Source organism: Xiphophorus hellerii, chromosome 1 (genome assembly GCF_003331165.1).
Source record: "Xiphophorus hellerii strain 12219 chromosome 1, Xiphophorus_hellerii-4.1, whole genome shotgun sequence".
Lineage (NCBI taxonomy): Eukaryota > Metazoa > Chordata > Actinopteri > Cyprinodontiformes > Poeciliidae > Xiphophorus > Xiphophorus hellerii.
In genome coordinates, this window is record NC_045672.1 from 13,670,377 (window position 1) to 13,689,216 (window position 18,840).

The window sequence follows — 18,840 nt, forward strand, 5'->3', positions numbered from 1 at the left end:
CACATGACTTCACTATTTTTGTGGTAGATTTGCACACAGGTTTAACTCTCTGTTTCTGACATGCATGTAAAAAAAAATCCTACTTTCTTGATAGACTTTTTTTTTTTATGTAATTGTCCAAAATTTCTAAAAATAATGCCCCACAGTTGTTCTGTACAAAAATTATCTGAGTGTTCAGATGCCCATTATACATATTGAATGGGCATCTAAACTCTTTCTCTTACCATTTGCTGATTCAAAGAAGTGTATTGTTTAGAAGACTGTTTATATTCGAATGCATGAATCTAACTTTCACCCACATTTCTTGTTTTAGAAGATTAGCTATTTGGCAAATAGCCAAGGCATACTTAAAGTAAAAACAAAACAAAACAAAACAAAAAAAAACCTTGAGCTTCACGTTTACTTCAAAGACCTCTGGGGTGGCATCAGTCATTTGGAATGCATTTGTTGCATCAACATGCGTTCTTTTTAGTAAATAATCTGAACGGATGACTAAATTAGTTTTTCCCAGTGAAAAACTTGCAGTCTTACACTTTTGCCGTCTGGATGTTTGGGTTTTGCGGCGTTACAGACGATCCGGCCGAGAGTTTCTAGGGGCAGCCACAGGTGTGAATGCCATGTGACTGAGGTCAGGAAGGGGAAAGTGAGAGTGTTCAGCTGTCTGTTTAAATCACTGTGATAGACGAGTATGTTGGAAACCTACCAAGGAAATGTGTACAGTGAACCTAGCAACGACCTCGCTCTGCAGCTCAACCTTTACTGTGTGTGTGTGTGTATGTGTGTAAGAGCATTTTCAAGGAAATCCAGCTGCTCTTCCCATGCACAGTTGCAAACAGGTTCCACAGAAGCCTGTTGCTTTATTTGCAGTTTTAGTGAAGCACATCAGGACGGTTGCCACATCTGAAAACGTCTTTATTTCCATTTTTGAGTGTATTGTATTGCTCCACTTCGCAATAGTGCAAAATTCAACATATTAAAGTCTGTCATAAATAACAAACATATAAATAAACACGTATCACAACACCAACCACAAACTTAAAAAAAAAGAGAGGCTACAGTCACATTGACATTTCACAAACAGAACTCAGAAACTAAGCAATATATGTACATTTCAATCCAGAGAATGGAGGTTTTTAGTCTTATGTGAATTTGTGCAGCTTGTCATCTTATCACTTTACAGAGTAGTCACATTTTTATAAGGCCATCAGAGCTCAATTTCTACCTCATACACCTTTGCACACTTTAATGAAACTGAAGGTAGTTTTAGAAAGAGAGAGAAAAAAACTAAACGGATAAATAAATCCTTCAAAATAAGGAGAAAAGGCAACTTCTTAGAAGTCTGGAATGATATCACTGCACTACACATGAGCTGAACTCAACTATTACTTATGAAAAGGCCAAAATGATTCATTGTGAGTAGATCAGTTTGACAAGGTAGATTTTCCTTGGGATATTTATGCAATAGTAATGCATTTTTTATTTTAACTGTTTAAACAAAGCTCAACTTATATTAACCACAGTTAAAATAGATAGGGCTCAATTTAAATAAGTGGAATAGGATGGCATCCACCAGCCAAGTCTGTCCATCTTGAGGGGAAAATAATGCACCTCAATGTGTTTTTGAAAAATAATTTCGGCAAACACAATAAATGCTATTAGATGTACAGTGAGGTCCAGGTTCATGTGGCAGTGAATAAACATTTAGAAATGCAAATTAATCGCCGCACATCATAACACAGCAAGCAGTCCTCTCATAGTCTAAACCCAGACAAACCTCTCTCAGACTAAGACATTCTTCTTTGTCATTTCCATTCATGACATGCACGTCACACGTTAAATAAATATATTTAAAACACTCTTAAATAGTCATCGCTTGGATCTGTTTCTTTCTCTGAGCGTCTTTAAAACTGAATATATTAGATTTTATAAATACATCTACTTCTGTATTATTCGTTCTTTTATATAAATAAAGATCCAAACCCATTCGCGGTTCTGAGGGCCTAGCTTGTTGTTTATGTCCATGCTTTCTTGCGGCGCTTTTAAACATTGCCCGTTACTGCCACCTAGCGTGGCACAGCAGAACTACAACTACATTTCTCATCTTTTGGGGTGGAAGGGTTTCTGTGTCGATACGTAGTCATGCATGGTACGACCACTGAAAAAAGCTACATTCCAAAAGTAAAATCATTCAGTTTGTTTATATATATATATATATATATATCATTGTGAAAAACTCTTGACATGAAAGAAAAAGTTTTGCAGGGAACTACGACATCAAACCAAAAGTTTACAGCACACATTACAGAATAAAGTGCCTACCTTGTTTTACGATATGTGTGTCAAACACTTATCATGGTGGGCACACCTTTTTTTTTAAATGACATTTTAATATATTTTTTTAAGAAATAAGTTTTGAAGGGTATGGTTTTGATATTCTGGAGAGACTCTGAGGAATCCAGACTAGATACGGTGCAGTTCAGAGCCAACAGCAACATGGCGGGAAAAAAAAAGAAAGGAAAAATGAATAATAGGGAGTAATTATTAGTTTAAAAAAAAACCTAAAAAAATCAAAACTAAAATTATCATAATTTAATAATATTAATAGTTCTTTATTATTTAATAAGATATATTATATAATATTTTTTATTATCATATAATAAAGTATTTTTTATAATTACTTACCATCTTTAGTTGCTATGTAAACCATGTCTGGTTAGCATTTTAACCAAGTTTGCTAATAATTCTGGAGTGTACCGTACCAAATAAAGAGGCCTCATTCACGCGGCGTGCCTTCAGTTCTCCCTCTCCCCGGCGCTCCCAGTAGTCCCTCCTCCTCATCTCACACTGAACAGTTGCGTCTCTTCCCAGATCCAGTCTGGGCTGTAGCAGCGGCGGCCGAAGTCAGCCAAACGGTGACCCCGTGTCAAAGGCTGGTGGAGGACACTGAGAGGGTGGGCGAGGAAGGCGGCGGGAAGTTCAGGAGCTCGAGTACCGCCACGCCGACGCTGCTGCGCCGAGTGAACATGCAGGAGGCCGCAACCCACTTGTTGCTCCGCGGGTTGTACTTCTCGATTGAGTTAAGGCTGGAGCTGCCGTCGTTGCCTCCCACCGCGTATAGCCACCCGTCCATAGACACCAGGTCGTGAGTGCTCCTAAGAAAATTAGAATATTAAGAAATATTACAATATGTAGATCTTCCATCAGGAAGAATTTTTTATTACAGCTCCATATTGCTCAGTCTTCGTATCGTGGCATGCTCCCATAGACTGTAGTACAGCTTGTCACTTCCCAACCACATTTTATGATATATATCAGGGGCGTCAAACTCATTTTCATTTCAGGTCATATCAAGATCACAAATATTCTTAAAGGGCCAGCTGCAGTAGAATGTATTGACAGAACTACCTATTAAACTTAAAATATTAATAAATAGTTTTCTCTATGTTCAATGATAAGTTCTTCAAATTAAATAATAATAATAATAATAATAAGCATGTTTCACATAACTGTAGTTTGGAAGTACACAGAAAAAATTGCTTTGATTTGATCTATAAAATATTTTAGAACACAACTATTATCTTGAAGGTCAGATTTATGTGACCTTGGAGGCCACATGAAAACGTATGGCGGGCCGGTTTTGGCCCCTGAGAATTGACTTTGACACATGCTCTCTAGATAAACACAAAGCAATGCAACAGTAGGAGGTGGAAGAAATAATTCATGTTTTTCTTAAATTTTTCCAGATCTATTCTGAGTATGAGTGGAACTCATTTTTTGTCAAAGCCTAAACCTAAATCTAGCTGACAGTTTTTGGCAAGAGTTGAAAATTTATGTTCACAGAAGAATTTATCCAGTCTGACTGAGCTTGAACCATTTTTGCAAAAATTAATAGTCACCAGTCTCTAAATATGCAAAAGCTGGTAAGAATATACCTCCCAAAAAGCTTGCAGCCATGATAATAGCAAGAAGTGGTCCAACAGGCTCAGAGGAGAAGAATACAACACTTTTCAAGTGTTGAATCCGAGATATATAATTTCCTTCCACCTCCTAAATGTATCCTATTATGTGTTGGTTTACCACTTGAAAATCACAGTGAAATACATATTAGGTGTATTTTGGACATGATTTTTTTAAACATTGTGTCTTTTACACACATTGACATATCAATGCAGTGGGATGTTTTCTATAGCGTAAATGGAGACTGACAGGAACTAAATAAGAAAAACCCCTCAGAGACGAACATGAGTTATTCATGGGCTGTTATCGGGTTTTCGTTCTCTCACATCCAGGAGTGAGCCTTTGTGTTTGTGTAGGAACAAGTGAATATGCTGCTGTGCCCACAAAGGCTGCTGGGTCTAAATGTTCCACCACGAGGCAGATCGGAGTCAACACGCTGCTGGAAGCGTGTGCACACGAGCCTGTTCTGCCACTGTTAATTTTTAAAGACATGAGAAAAGGTTGACTTTTTCTGAAAGGGATGTCATTCGATGTTTATGCCTGGAGGAGGACAGAAGAGAAAAGAAGACATGAAAAGACTGAAATCCTTTGGTTTGAGTAGAGGAAACTCCAGGATTTTCTGCTGGACACGCTACAAAAAGCAGATGAATAAATCACTTTACCTGTCAAGAAAACCTTTAGATTTTTAAAAATGATCACAAAAGAACTCCTCCATTACATAATGGTAAGCTTCAAGCCTTCACACCCCCACACGTTTAACACAGGAAAGCACCCCCCTGCCATTGACTTCAGTAATCTCTGCTGAACCATAGCCACTCACCAGTTGCAACAAGCCCAACAAATATATTACTTCCTCAGGAAGTTAACCTCCCTTGCAGGTAAACGTTTACCAATCTGTGATGGAGAGAGGTCTGACCTACTGAACAGTGTAGTTTTCTAGCTGCCCTTCACCAAACAGAAAAAACATGCAGCAAGTGTTAACATACCGCCGTCTTCTCTCAAAAGACATGAACTGTACACTGGCCGACTCTGAAAAAGATGACTACATTCTGAGACGACATTAATCTGTTTTTACCATTTCCCATCAAAGGAAGACAGAGACTCATCGGAGCTGTAAACCTAAACAAACCCAAGCTTTTCTGTGAGAGACAGCAGACACCATCAGAACCGAAAATATCTATTTATTTCATAAACTTGTTAGAATTTCATAGAACTTCTTCATGACTGCTCATTCAATTTATCCATGAATAAATTATTTGCGGTTTGCTATTCTATTCTGTTCCTAATTGATTCCCTACACATTTCCAACACACTCCCTTAAAATTTTGTCCCCAAACTATTGGTCAATCGTTATTTACAGAAGACTAAAATATTTATTGGATTAGAATGACTGAAGAGTTTTCTGCAGCTTTTTGTTTGAAGGATAAAATTTTAATGCCCATTCAGGGTGTCGTTGCCTCCTACTGCTAAAGCAGGAGGCAGAACTGGGTCATCCTGATGGTTCAGCCGGTTAGGGTGTGTCTCATTTAATTAGCTTTCCTGAAAGCAATCCAGGTTATTCATCGTCTCTCCCACATTCTTTCAACGTTGCAGTATAGAGCCAAAAACAACTTAGAGAAAGAGAAACTAAAAAACACGGCGTTTAGCTTTATAAATGTCTGACTTTGTAATATTTAAAGCAACGACGGTGGGTCAGCGTGGTTTTCCTGCTGCAATATGGCTGACAAAGCTGCCCTGCACAAGACTGTGAAAGGAGCTAAAAATGAAGAAGCGTCCCAGCTGATGCAGGAAGTGTTTCAGTGTTGTACATTGTAACCGGTTGAAAAATGTTGTCATTGTCATCCAAAGCAGAACCTTCCAGAGTTCTTCACTACATTTCTTCCTCGTTGTGCACTTATTTCACATTTTATATCCATGTTGTGCTTCATTGATTAATTCTATTTTGCCCTAATCTGTAGAATATCCCAAATAAATGTCTATTATTTTTATGCTACTTATTTTAGTTGATGGTTGTTGCTTAAAATAACTAATGCTGCAGATATTTTAAGTGCCGTGGCTCCTACTGTTTGTCCGTGATGTATACGTTTTGGGTTTCTTCCAGTTTTTAGACGTGACATCACCCGCAGTGTTTGCACTGCTGCTTTCTGACCTGCGTATGTTCATGGGGGCGACTCCTTCCCAGGTGTTTGTCTTCGGGTTGAAGCGCTCCACCGAGTTCAGGCAGCTGGTGCCGTCGTTGCCTCCGGCCACGTACAGCATGCCGTCCAGCACAGCCACTCCCGCGCTGCTGCGCCGGCTCAGCATGTTGGCGATGGCGGTCCACGTGTTGCTCTGCGTGTCCAAATGAGACGCTAAGAATTACCGACGGGTCTGCACTGCGGATCTAGCTGACGTGATATGTTTTCGACTGGAAGATTTAGTGAAACTAAAGCAGCCAACATTTCTGAGGATAAATTTTTGAGCAGTTTACCTGCGGGTCGTATTTCTCCACCGTTGCCAGATGTGAGGAGCTGTCGTAGCCTCCCACCGCATACAAGCTGCCGTCTGGAGGGAGAACAGGGAGTAAGCGCGGTACGTAAATATTAGCAGAGAAATACCAAGGCAGCAACTCCCTCTGTATCTCTGACCAAAATAAAATCAGTGGATATAAACATGCAATAGATCAGCTGTTTAAATCTCTCTTCCCACCCAGAGTTGCAACTCGAACGTATCTCCTTCTGGTACTCATCGCTGCAATTGATGTCCATGTACTGGTCAGAGGGTCGTAACGCTCCGCGCTACAAGAGAGAAGAAGATCCGCGTTTACTAAAATTACTCTGGCAGTCTAACATCAGGTCCACACAGAAGAAACACATAAGATTAAATTCACAATGTCCTGCCATAACCATTCAGACAACCTCCTTGCAGTTTTTCACATTTTTGTTTTATAGGATTCCCAGTGAGGCGATTCCTTTTTGCAAAATAGCTTAAGCTTAGTCATATTGGGCAAATATTCTGAAGTAGCATCACCACAGCATGTCACTGACAGCACCATATTTTACTCTGAGGGTGGCATCCTTCAAGGTGATGTCCTGTGTTGAACGTCGGCCACACAGCGATATGAAAATAGGCCAGCCTTGTAGCTCTGGTTGTATGCTTGGGGTTGTTATGTGAAAACGGAAACTTTCCACCACACCCAACTTTTTGTTTGTAAGCCAGAAAACATAAGCCTGGTCTCATCTGACTAGAAGAAAAGCCTCGCCACATCATGATGTAGCCACCACCATGTTTCACAGATTTTATGTAGGGGGTATCAAAACAGAACTAATTTTGAAAGTCATCTCTTTTTTTTTTCTTCCACAGACATACGACTTTAATACCTTGGAGTTTGTGGTTGTAAGAAAACTTCGAGGGACATAAACTGTGGATTTAAAATATCAAGGAGCTATGTTTGTCTAAATCTAAGTTTGTTTTTACCTGTTCAGACAGGAGGCGCCATCATAACCCCCAGCAGCATACAGCAGGCCATGCAGAACAGCTACACCCAGACAACTCCGCCTCGTTCCCATGGAAACCTCCGGCTGCCAGGAGTTGGTGATGGGATCATAGGACTCCACAGTTGCGAGGTCTGAGGTGCCATCGTACCTTAAGAGAAAGGTTTGTCACAGAATATCAGCGTGGTTTCCTGCATTCACTCTGAGGAAATTTTGCTTACTGCCTATAGGTTGCAAAGAGGCAGACCTCAAAGGTAAAGGAAACTAGATGGTTATAATCAGATTCCAGGACAAACAAATAAAGACATGGTCTGTCTTTATTTTTATTTAAGCACAAGTCTGAGTAAAAAGTCAAAGCGTTGAATAAACAAGACTGACATTTTTAGACCTTGAGATAACAGTGTGTTGATCTGTGGATCTGTGATAAGACGGGGATCGCCTATGTTCAGCAGAGCAGTTAGAGCCAGAAAACATACAGACAGGTGTTTCAGTCAGGGTTAGGAATGACCTCCGCTTAAGCTGCGCACTAAAGATTAGTCCACAAGTCTTCTATTTCCTGGCACCAGTTCATGTTTTATTAAAGGTCACCTCAGTGGGTGTTATCACTCACCCTCCGACAGCATAGAGTCTGTTCCCGATGGCTGCCACACCGACTCGTGCGCGCCTGGTAGACATGGATGCCACCATGTGCCAGCGGTCTGTCCTGGTGTCGTACGCCTCGCAGTCTCCGTGGATGGCGAAAAGGCTGCCTCCGCCTGCAACAGAAGTTCAATTTTGTAAATGCATTAAATATGCAAGAAAAAAAAAAATCCAGATGCATTTTCCAAATGTACCCTGACGGGTACCTTCAGGGGCACACTGACCGACGGCAAAGAGCACAGGGCTGGCCCCCTCACAGCGCCGAGGGCGCGTCCGGCTGTTGCTCAGGACCCCCCTCTGCTCGGGCATCAGGTGGTACTTCAGAGCCTCGATCAGAAGATCTTTGCACTCCGAGTGGTGACGTACCAGCAGCTCCGTATCGACGTTGCTCATCAGGAAGTCTCGCCTCAGCAGAGGCAGCCGCACGCACTTCATCAGCTGGTGAGACACAGCAGAGGTGATTGAGGAGGGGGGCGGGAATAAAAATCGGATGCGTTTTCATCCTGACTTACCCAAGGCACATGCTGCCTGCGTCCGTCTATGTCATGTTTCACCCAGGTCAGGACGGCGCGGTACACCTCCTCCTCTGACGGCACATTCAGATTATCACTGGAGATCAGGTCAAGCACCTGAAGAAACATGACAAGTAAAATTCAGCTTCACCACAACCCAAAGGGGCATTCTTTCTAGTTAAAAAAAAATAGCAATAAAATTAAAAATAGCCCTCATTCCCTTAAAGCCCCGATTGCATAGGTTGGGTAAGTAGAGGTGTTTGCTTCAGCCTCTTACTTTTTGGGTAATAGTTGTATATTATTATTAGTTTGTAAAACAGTGATTTATGTTATAAATTTACTAATATAAAGCTGATCTGAATATTTTAACTTGATGTCCATTGTCTCACCAACTCAAACCAGCTTCCCTGTCCCTGCCAAAGAAGAGTATCCCCACAGCATGACACTGCCACCAACATGTCTCATCATGTGGATGGTGTGTTCAACTTAGTTTAGTTTTTTGCAGTAGGACAAAGATTACATATTGATCTCAACTGAGTATTTTCTTTTGTCTTTCCTTTAATAAATGCTGTTGAAATGTTAAACAGGTGGATTTTTTTTTATCGTCTCTTCCTTCCCCCTCGTCTTCATTTCAAAATGCCACCAAAATAGAATCGGTCCAGATTAAATCCACTTAAACTCGCACACACATAAACCTTTCTGTTTTTATGTCATGGTCTCTGTGTCGTCACCGCGATATATTTAAAGCTGCCATTATTCAAGCACATAAAAACAAACGCAGCAGTCTGAGTGGCTGGCTGGCACTGTTCCCAGGTCAGCGCTAAGCTGGCCGGGCTGCAGGGGAAAGGAGCGGCCAGCCGTCGTCTTTCCTGGCCACAGCGACACTTTGCTGCCGCTGAGGAACACAGCCTCTTCTAATCCATAGAGTTAGAGAGAGAGACAGCCCAGGCCCCACCCTGCAGTCACCACTGCCTCTGCATGCACATACTGCATCACATGAATTTACTAAAGAAGAAAAACTCTACAAATAAATAATTAGCAGTAACCGTCCTCTTACTGGCGGTAAGGAATGCAATAAGCATGAACGACATGAGTTTCAGCAGACATTAAGACACAGCCATCACGCTTCAAAATGTCATGCATGTGATGTTAAATCAGTGAGCCATCAACTAAGCTGACTAGTCACAATCCTGTCATGCCTTCTTGATTTCCCCCTCACACAACATAAAAAAAATATGGGGCATATTTCACAGCCCTGTGAGCTTCGAGTCTTTCAGAGCGGAGAGGATATACACCCAGATCTGGTGCAGATTTGGACCAGCTGTGGACAGAATAAAGGAAAAAGCCACAGGGAAGAGAAGAAAGGGTCTGAAGAAAACTGTATATCTTTAATCTGCTTTAATGTAGTTTAACTGTTGGTGCTTTAAAGGCGTGCGCCCACACAGTAAAAGCAGATTCAGTTTGAGGCCTTTGAAGAGCTGAAACATGGTGAGGCTTAGCGTCATCGCTTCACTGCTGCAGAAACCATGGAGATAATGGGGAACGGTATCTGCAGCTGTGTGTTTTTAAGCCACTGTCATCTGACTTTTTTTTTTTCCTTAGAAAAATTTGAAATTTTACCAAACATTTTTGAAGATCCTTCTAAATCTAATGACATTGGTGCTGAGCTTTTTGCTCTCAACACATTACAGAAAAAAACAACAACAAAGATTGGAGATAGAAAACACAACATACAAATAAAATCCAGTGGAATAGAGTTTAGCATCATCAGCAGTTCGGACAAAATCATAAGAATCTCCAGACAATTAATTCAAGTGATTTAAGCAGAACTGATAAGGAATAATTTGTTTATAACGTAAAGATGCACCTTTTAAACTGAAGGGAAGGTGCAGTAAGGACAGCCCCATTTTGTAAGACCATCCTCATTAAAGCAGAAACAAACTCCTCTTATATTATAATTGGTCTATTTAGGCTTCTTTTAAACAGTTACAGCAGCTAAATTCAAACAGTATGCTGTTAGCTGACAAATCCCAACAATCATGCCACATTTTATTTAATTTGTCCAAAAACTTTTAAATGACCTTTAAAATAGGAACAGTGCCAGTCCTCATATAAATAAAGAAAACGTCTTTGCAAATGAGTAAGATCTTGCTTTAATAGTGTACTTGCAATAATTAAATACACATATTTAATAGTAAGAATTTTGAAGTTTGAAAACTGACATATGTAGTACAATATCCTGCAGATTACAAAGGACATCCTACACTTTTTCTCTGGTACATAGAGCAGAATTACCCCACCTGATCCAAAGCAGAGCCATTTCCCCTTTACCACTCCTGAATTAGTGTTCCACAATGGGCTGAGTTTGAAGATGCGCTTCCACCAATATGGCATCTGAAAGGTTGTGGAAAGTAGCTGTATTGTCATGGCTTCCAGGTTTTCCTCCTTAAATGAGGGGCCGATGGCACATTTATGCCATTGGCCCCTCTGGTCTTCCAAAGTCCAATGATAAAGATAAATCATTAATCATATATTTGCCATTATGAAATGAAACCTAATCATTTTGCACCTGTATGGAAAAATAATTCCCACTTGAGGTATTTTTCAGCCACTGTATACACAAATAAGGGCCAATGTGATTATACCACAGCCATGCAGTGCTTTAAATGACAACAATTAGCACAGTAAATAAGAGGAGTCTGGTCTTTTCTCTTAAAACCCTTCATGTATTTTCTGCACTTGTTTCATCCTCCTCTGGGTCACAGTGGAAGCTGGAGTCCATCAGAAACCAGGACAGGTCACCAGTCCATCAAAGGCCCTTGGCCCAAAATGTTTCTCATATTTAGGCGGACTGTGTCAGGTCATCCTGCCGTTTACCGCACATATTAATGAAACTTGCACTGCATTTATTTCTATTCACTAAACCTTCTTTGTCTTTGGTCAGTTAACGTGTTAATTGTGTTATTACCTATTAACACCCAAATATTAATTTAAAGCAGGACTCCTTGTATATTTTACCACTGGAACAGCATAAATAATAATGTATTGGTTCGTCCAATAAGAAAAGGCTTCAGAGGAGCTCAGGCTGATAAATGAAACCAATTTGCAGCTTTGCAAGTTAACCAGCTAATCTGAGAATCAGATTAGCTGCAAAGTTGATAACTTGTATATCCTTCATATCTATCTCTGTTCTTGAAGGACTTATAAGTACAGCTAATAAATTGGTGGATAAATCTCTTTTAAAATTGGACTAAACTGGTGATAATAACATACTGGAGCCAGAATAGAAACCCTCATTGATATGCAAGAGGCGTAAACGTGGTTGTTTGCTCTATAAACAGTAGAGCAGCTGTGAAAATGTCACTGGCTTTACCTAATTACCACTTCCAGGACTGAAGCAGCAGCACTGCTGCAGCTGAGCCCAAACAGGAGTAAGTGGTGCTTCAGCTGAGCTGATGTAGCAGATAAACTGGACAACAAGCCCTGAGGAATGATAATACCACAGGAGGAAAGGAGTCAACAGAAAACACAGGGAGGAAAGAGGCTTTTTACAGAATGTCCCACCCACAGCCATTCATTCAAGGCCAGTCCCACCAGAGACACACAGCTATCCCCATCCCTGAAAACATAACTCCACAGGGAAGCATGGTGGTGGCCGCATCATGCTGTGAAAATGCTACATCTCAACAGGGACAGGAAAGCTGCTCAGAGTTGGTGGGAACATGGATAGAGCTAAATATGTGACAATCATGGAAGAAAACCTGTTAGAAGCAAAACATACCTAAATACAACTAAAGCTGCCATCAAATGCTATAGATTAACACTTATTTTAGAGTTAGAATGGCCCAGTTAAAGTTCAGATCTAAATTTGATTAAGAATCTGCAGCAAGTCTTGAAAATTGATCGACAGATGCTCTACACTATGGCTGTAACTGCACTTCACAGGGCGTTTCTTTATGTTCTATCACATAAAATACAATAAAGTTTTTGGCTTCAATGTTTCTTTAAAAATGTTGAATAAAAAAATGGGAATACTTTATATAACATGTTCCAATTCGACTACCGGCGCATAGAAAAACACAGGAAAGGTAGGCAGCTTCACGGCCCCACAGTGAGAAAAACCGCTATTAAAATTCATCAGGATGAGTCAGCAGAGCGCACAGCGGGAGCCAGAGACAGGCAGCAGCCCACCCACCTGTTTCAGCGGCAGCAGCATGAACTCCTCTGTCTTGGACACTTCCACAAAGTGCTGCAGCACGTACTTGTGCGCCGACTTGAGCAGGTCGCTGCAGGAGTGCGTGTCTGCGAAGCCTCGGATGCCCAGGCAGTTGGAGGGGTCCAGCTGACTGAGGAGGAACTTGCAGCACGCGTCCCTCACCCCGTTGAGCTGCAGCAGGCTCGCTGCTGGAAGCAAGGTCTAGAAACAAGGCAATTTACAAGTGGGAAAAAAAAAAGAGTAATATCTGGTTTTATATTTGCATGTTCAATTTGGCCCAAAATTTATGAAAATCTCAACCTCACCTGCACATTACCTTCCCCGACTACGATCTCCGCCGTGTAGGCGTATTGGATAAGCTGCTCCAAAGCCTGAGGGTCAATGTCATGGAGGGTCACGTGAGTCTGCCGGCTCTCGGACATCTCATCTGCACGCCCACACAGAACCAAATCAGCCAAGCAGCGGCCAGCAAGTCATTACTCCTCAAACTTCCCGATAAAAATCCCTTCCCTCTTCAGTCATGTTGAAGCATGGCATCTGCTAACGTACACAACCCTGCTGCTAAATGTAAGCACCGTTCATTTCCTCCCATCTATTTAATAAGATGTTATGACAAGAGACTTATTTTTTTGCTAATTTGTTCAACATAAACAGCAGAAATACGCAGGAGCTCCTGCAAAGCAGTTTGAGGTGTAGAAGTCGACGTCTGAAGAGCAACTCGTCTGACCACCTGCACCTCAGACAGGAACAGGGCTGAGGAAACGATGAGCTGCAAAGGATGTTGGGGCTTCAACTCGACAACAAGAGGAAATGCTTGACGTTTGCAGTCAGAGCGTATGCTGTCTCGGCCTTCCTAAGACTGACCTTGATAGATTTCAGACAAAACAGGGCCTCAAAAGTATTTATATCCCTTACACTTTCCAATATTTTATGATGTTACGACCATAAGCTTAAATGTGTTTTATTCGGATCTTATATAATGGTCTAACACACAATAGTGCATAATTGTGAAGAGGAATAAAAATTTTTGAAGCCTACTTAAAAAAAATAAAAAATGTTATTGCATTAGTAATCAGCCCTTTTGAGTCAATAGTAGATGCTAGTGGTTTGTTTGTATAAGCTTTGCATGCCAATAAACTATCCAATCTTTTCCCATTTTTCCATATGGAGATGGATATGTTTCAAAATATCCGTGCTTATATTTTGGATGTGAAGAGCTGTGCATCACGATACGAGAGGTTGCAGAGCAAAACATCTCAACTTGCACGGCTAAATATTTACTGGCAACATCGTCACATGGGCGTAAAATCAATTTGAGCTTGTGAGTGAAATTGTCACGTGCGAAACAAAATTCCACACAAACAGGCTCTGCATGTGAACTTGTAGAAAATAAATTGCAAATGAGATTTGTCTTTATTTGTATCAGTGTTTCCACTATGACAACAGGTCAGTAAACACAACTTCTTGACTTTGTTGCTGCGTGCGTTCAACTGTCCTCTCACCTGTGTGACTTTGGAAACATTTCTTGTTGTTGTTTGCATCAAAACTCAAATTGTGTCTGCCGAGGCGAGAGCAGAGCATGGCTGAGGAGTTGTATTCATGTTACAATGAAGGGCTGAGCAATCCTCCATGAGGATTGTTCAAAGCTTGACGTTTTGTTTTTTTGCTTTAAGTTTCTCCACAACTTTCTCCGTGACCAATCTGCTGTGCTTCCTAGTCTTCATAATAATGTTCACAAAACAGCTGGATTTATACTGAGATTCATTTAGTCGCTTGGGGACTCTATTCACTGATTAAATGCCCTGGATTTTATTGAAGGACGTCAGAATAAAGGGGACTAAATACAAAAGCACACTGCCCAATTCACATTTTAATTTGTACAAAAAAAGGTGAAAATGGTTTCAAGAGTTTTAAATACTTTTTTTAAAGTAGAGCATTAAAGTAGATGATCTGGTCAACTCACTGGTAAACATGGCATGGAAGTAAGGGCTGCAGGACGCCAGCACCACTTTGTGCGCCTTGATTTCCTTGTTGGAGACATGAAGCACGATGTCGCACAGCAGGCCGCGCTGTCGCATCCTGTTCATGGAGACGAACGAGTCGTGATAGTGCCGCTTCGAGTTGTGCGAGATGCTGTGCCCATCGCGGTTGAGCAGCTGCATGCCCCCCTCCATCATGATGCCTGGCGCTGCCGTGGTGGGTTTGTGTTTGGGCCGCACACTGGGCAACTGAAACGTAAAAAAAAAGTCTAATTAGTTCCTTACTTGTTTGATTCCTCGAGTCTTGAGGGATTAGCTTGTCTGCATGGAGGCAGGTGCTTTGACAGGTGTCCTAAGCCTTCATCATAAATATCGTCACGGTGGTGGAAGCCATCTTGTCAGCGGTGACAGGAGGCCCGACCAGCATGGCAGAAACAAAAGTACGACAACAAAGTGCAGCTGGACGCAAAGTGCTGACGTGATTTTATGACAGAGTCAAGTCTAATTAGATTCTACTTTGACAGCTGAAGTGTCAAAGGTTTTTATACCTTAAATAATCTTAAATGAAATTATTTGATTTTTAAAATTTTTTTTTTTACTATTTACAATTTCTTCTGATTGATTCCGAGGCAAAATGTATGAAAATGTGAAAACGTGTTTGTTGAATCTTAAGGAAACACACAGGAAGCATCAGAGCTGCCATAATCATAGAAAACGGAGTACAACACAGTAAGGCTCCACAATACATTGCTATTGCAATATCAGTGTGTTCAAAATTGATTAGAGATACACCAGTCGATCAACATTCACTTCCTTGGGTGTTATCAGTGATTGACTGGTGAAATATAGTAAAATACAATTTTATTCCCTATTTAATATTTTATACGCAATCATTTTTTTCCAATAAATGTACCAACCAACTCTGATGCACTCTTTAAGTGCATCAGAGATAAATGAGATAAATATTAAAGACATATACTTTGATGCATAGATAGTGACAATCTTATTCTTCCTTCTTTTTCTGTTGCATTCAAAAACGACAATCTGACACAAACTTCCATCAAATACATTAACTGATGCAAGAAAAGAAAAAACAAATCTTAGAATACAAGTTAATGAGCACAGACCGATTCATGTGTTTGTTTGTTTTTTTAGAGGCCAACATGCCCAAAACTAACAACTGGTAGAAAACAAATGAAAGACCTCCTTCCTAAGTCACTCAGTCTATTCGCCGGGTCCCAAATGTAAATGTCCCTCACATACCTTCTTCCACTAGTCATAAGGCATAGATAGAAACACAAAGAAAAAAACAAATGGCAGGAAATTTACTTCATGGCCCAAACAATGCTGTGCACACATAATAGCAGAACACTTGGCTTGCCACTTCAATCACCCCTGCGGTGGGTTTTGTAAAATCCTTTATCAAGATACACGAGGTTCATTTAACTTCAGTTCATTTTAAATGCGCATAACACTTTGAGGGAGTTTCAGTTTCACAACTTAGGAAGCGGACGTTTTAAAAGGTCCAAATCTAACATTCTGGTTCATATAACCAGAATGTTAGATTCTGGTTGTATTATTGTTCTTCTGCTTTAATACCTCACAACCACTTTTGACACGAATACTAGAAGCTAAATAGTTGCACTCCCATCTGTGAGCTTGGTGAGTGTGTCCTCTCTTCTTTGCGTTTTTGAACAGTGCCTCAAGGCTCTCTTCTTGGGCCCATAACATTCACACTCCACAAACTCTCCTTTGGCTCCATCTTAAAGAAACAATCACAACCCTCAGGTCGATATGCAAGTCTAACAGTTCTCTTTCTCTTGTACTGTGTTTTGTTTGCTTGCTAACATCTAAACTTGATTTTAACCTTTAGAAAAAGTTTCTGTAAACCAAGGCCTTTATCTCAGATAAAACGCTTCTTGTCATTTAGTGACCTCAAAATGGTGATTTGTGATTTTATTACCTTTAGACTTGATTTGTACAGTTCTTTGAACACTGGAATTAGCCAGCCATCCTTATCAAAGCTCCAGTAGGTCCATCTTATCGGTAAACTGTTAACTTGGATGAGAAAGCAGGAAAATCTCATTCCTGTCTGCACAGGATTAACTTTAAGATTTTATTTCTGACATGCAAACGGTCAAGCTCTGAGCTATCTATGTACCTTTTAGATTTCACTTCAGTTGGATAGTCTCTTGCTCCAAGTTAAAATAACTTGCTCCAAGTTAAAATCCTTGATCAGCTAAGGAGCTGATCAAGGATTTTGCACATTTACACATATTTAAGAATTGTGTGGGTATTTTTATTTTATTTCTTTTTAAATGTCTGTTCAGGCTTTTTCCTTTGCCTTTATATAGACAGCATTACAACCGTTTTGAAAGATCCCTTTTTAAATAGATTTCAGTTGACATGTCAGTGAATATAAAGGGGATTTTTGCTCAAGAAACACGCTAAGAATATCAGAGCAAATTCACAACCCCCACAATCTCCTTCCTGAAGGAATATTGACCAGTCTGAAGTCCACGTTTCACATACAAGGTAAACACAAGTCTACAGTTGTTGCTGCACCTTGACAATATCCACCAGCTCTCCCAACTGCACACTCTCCAGTGTCCCACCGACATCTCAAATGTCATCACAGCTGCCTGGCGACCAGCTCCTGATCCCATTTTTTCCAAGACACAATAGACCACAGAAACACCAACTGTATTCCACAATCAGGAGACAATCCCCTCTGAGGCTCCAGAGGGAATACTGCTGCAAACTGAGACGTGCACACACAGGAGGCTGAGCCTGATGTGACAGCACTGGAATCACAGTTAAAACTATAAGAGCTGATCATCCTTTCTTCCTTTCTGTCTCTGGCTGACATCCTGCTTGACCCTGTCGAAAACAAATGTCTTGTAGCAGAAGAGTTTTTCTTGAGTGAAATCTGAGCAACCCTCAACCTCCACTACATCTATTTTGAACAGGAGCACCCATCAGCTGCAGCTGCAGGAAAGAATGGATGTCCAATTTCTTTACCGGTGGTCGTGTTGCGGGTATCCTTGGACACTGTGTCCTCTTCGAAGTGATGGGAGAGAAGATCACCAACTGTCGCAGTCAGGCTGCCTTAAGATCGGTACCATCGTCTGGCTGTTCTGTCCATATTCTGACCACAGCAGCATAGGAAATATGAAGAAAGCCCCTGTTTTGTGCTGTATGCACTGACGTCAATGCAAAAAAAGAACTGCATGAAAGCAGACATCGGTTTGTTAAGGTGGAGCCACTTCAGCTCAGAGTGCCAATGGCGCAACTGCTCAGGCTGCCTCAGTGTAAAGCCGCAGTAATAAAGTGACCCTAATGAAGTCCTATCATACGTGTAACTGGTAACCCAACACAAAGAATGTGGTCGTGAAAAGATAACATAACAGACAGTCTTAAAAGCCACCTTTTGTTTGGTCTGATCAGGAAGTGCGTTTGGTAAACACTTCCACGCTGTCGCGAAAGGGCGGGGTTTGCCACAGCCGTGTTATTGTTGAGAGGTTGGTCATTTCGGTTGGCCCAGACAAAAATCAAACGTCCACCAACTAGCTCAGGCGATTTAATATTTATATATGTAACGTTAAGCTGTTTTAGCACAAGCGTTAGACATTTTATATCATTCTTTTTCTAGGTTGAAACATCAGCATCAACTTACGAAGTATTTAATCCAAAACCTATTGTTACAGTGTGTGCTAGCTAGCTAAACTAGCATTGCCTTAGTTTGACAACGGTTAGATCGAGAAATAAAGCAGGCAGTCCCTCACCCGCAGCCGCCTCCGGTGTCGATGTGACAGCGCTGATTTCTGTCGGTTCGTAAGCTTGCCCAGGTTTGTGGTCATGTAAAGCAACGGATAAATAGAAAGTGAGAAGCAAAACTAGTCTCCCAGTTTGGGATTATTTCATTTAAACCTCACGTGCAGCATCAAAACACTCTTGTGTGCGGACGCGGAGCTCTGGCTGTTGAATATCAAGGTTGACGTCAACACTTGGATTAGTTTTTGTTTTCCAAATTAAGTCATCATTTTTGAAAGAACTTTATCTTT

At 40.9% G+C, this 18,840-nt stretch overlaps 1 protein-coding gene and 1 long non-coding RNA gene across 3 annotated transcripts; one reads left to right on the forward strand and one right to left on the reverse strand.

Annotated features, from left to right (window-relative positions):
* Positions 1-894: 894 nt before the first annotated feature.
* klhl17 (kelch-like family member 17) lies at positions 895-18,789 on the reverse strand. 2 transcript variants are annotated; one of them, XM_032572637.1, is made up of 12 exons: positions 18,562-18,789; positions 14,761-15,025; positions 13,103-13,224; positions 12,777-12,998; positions 8,582-8,698; positions 8,294-8,507; positions 8,041-8,185; positions 7,414-7,581; positions 6,646-6,734; positions 6,428-6,501; positions 6,107-6,288; positions 895-3,152 (listed from the first exon to the last, which is right to left on the reverse strand). In XM_032572637.1, the coding sequence occupies exons 1-12, from the start codon at positions 18,634-18,636 to the stop codon at positions 2,924-2,926; spliced, it is 1,902 nt and encodes a 633-aa protein (XP_032428528.1). In that variant the 5' UTR covers positions 18,637-18,789; the 3' UTR covers positions 895-2,923. The 2 variants fall into 2 exon arrangements, with proteins under 2 accessions (XP_032428528.1, XP_032428537.1); XM_032572646.1 differs by lacking the exon at positions 18,562-18,789 and adding an exon at positions 17,798-18,175.
* On the forward strand, positions 13,215-14,265 carry LOC116726114 (uncharacterized). Its single transcript, XR_004340545.1, has 2 exons — positions 13,215-13,364; positions 13,452-14,265. It is a non-coding gene; the product is annotated as an uncharacterized LOC116726114 (long non-coding RNA).
* Positions 18,790-18,840: the final 51 nt, after the last annotated feature.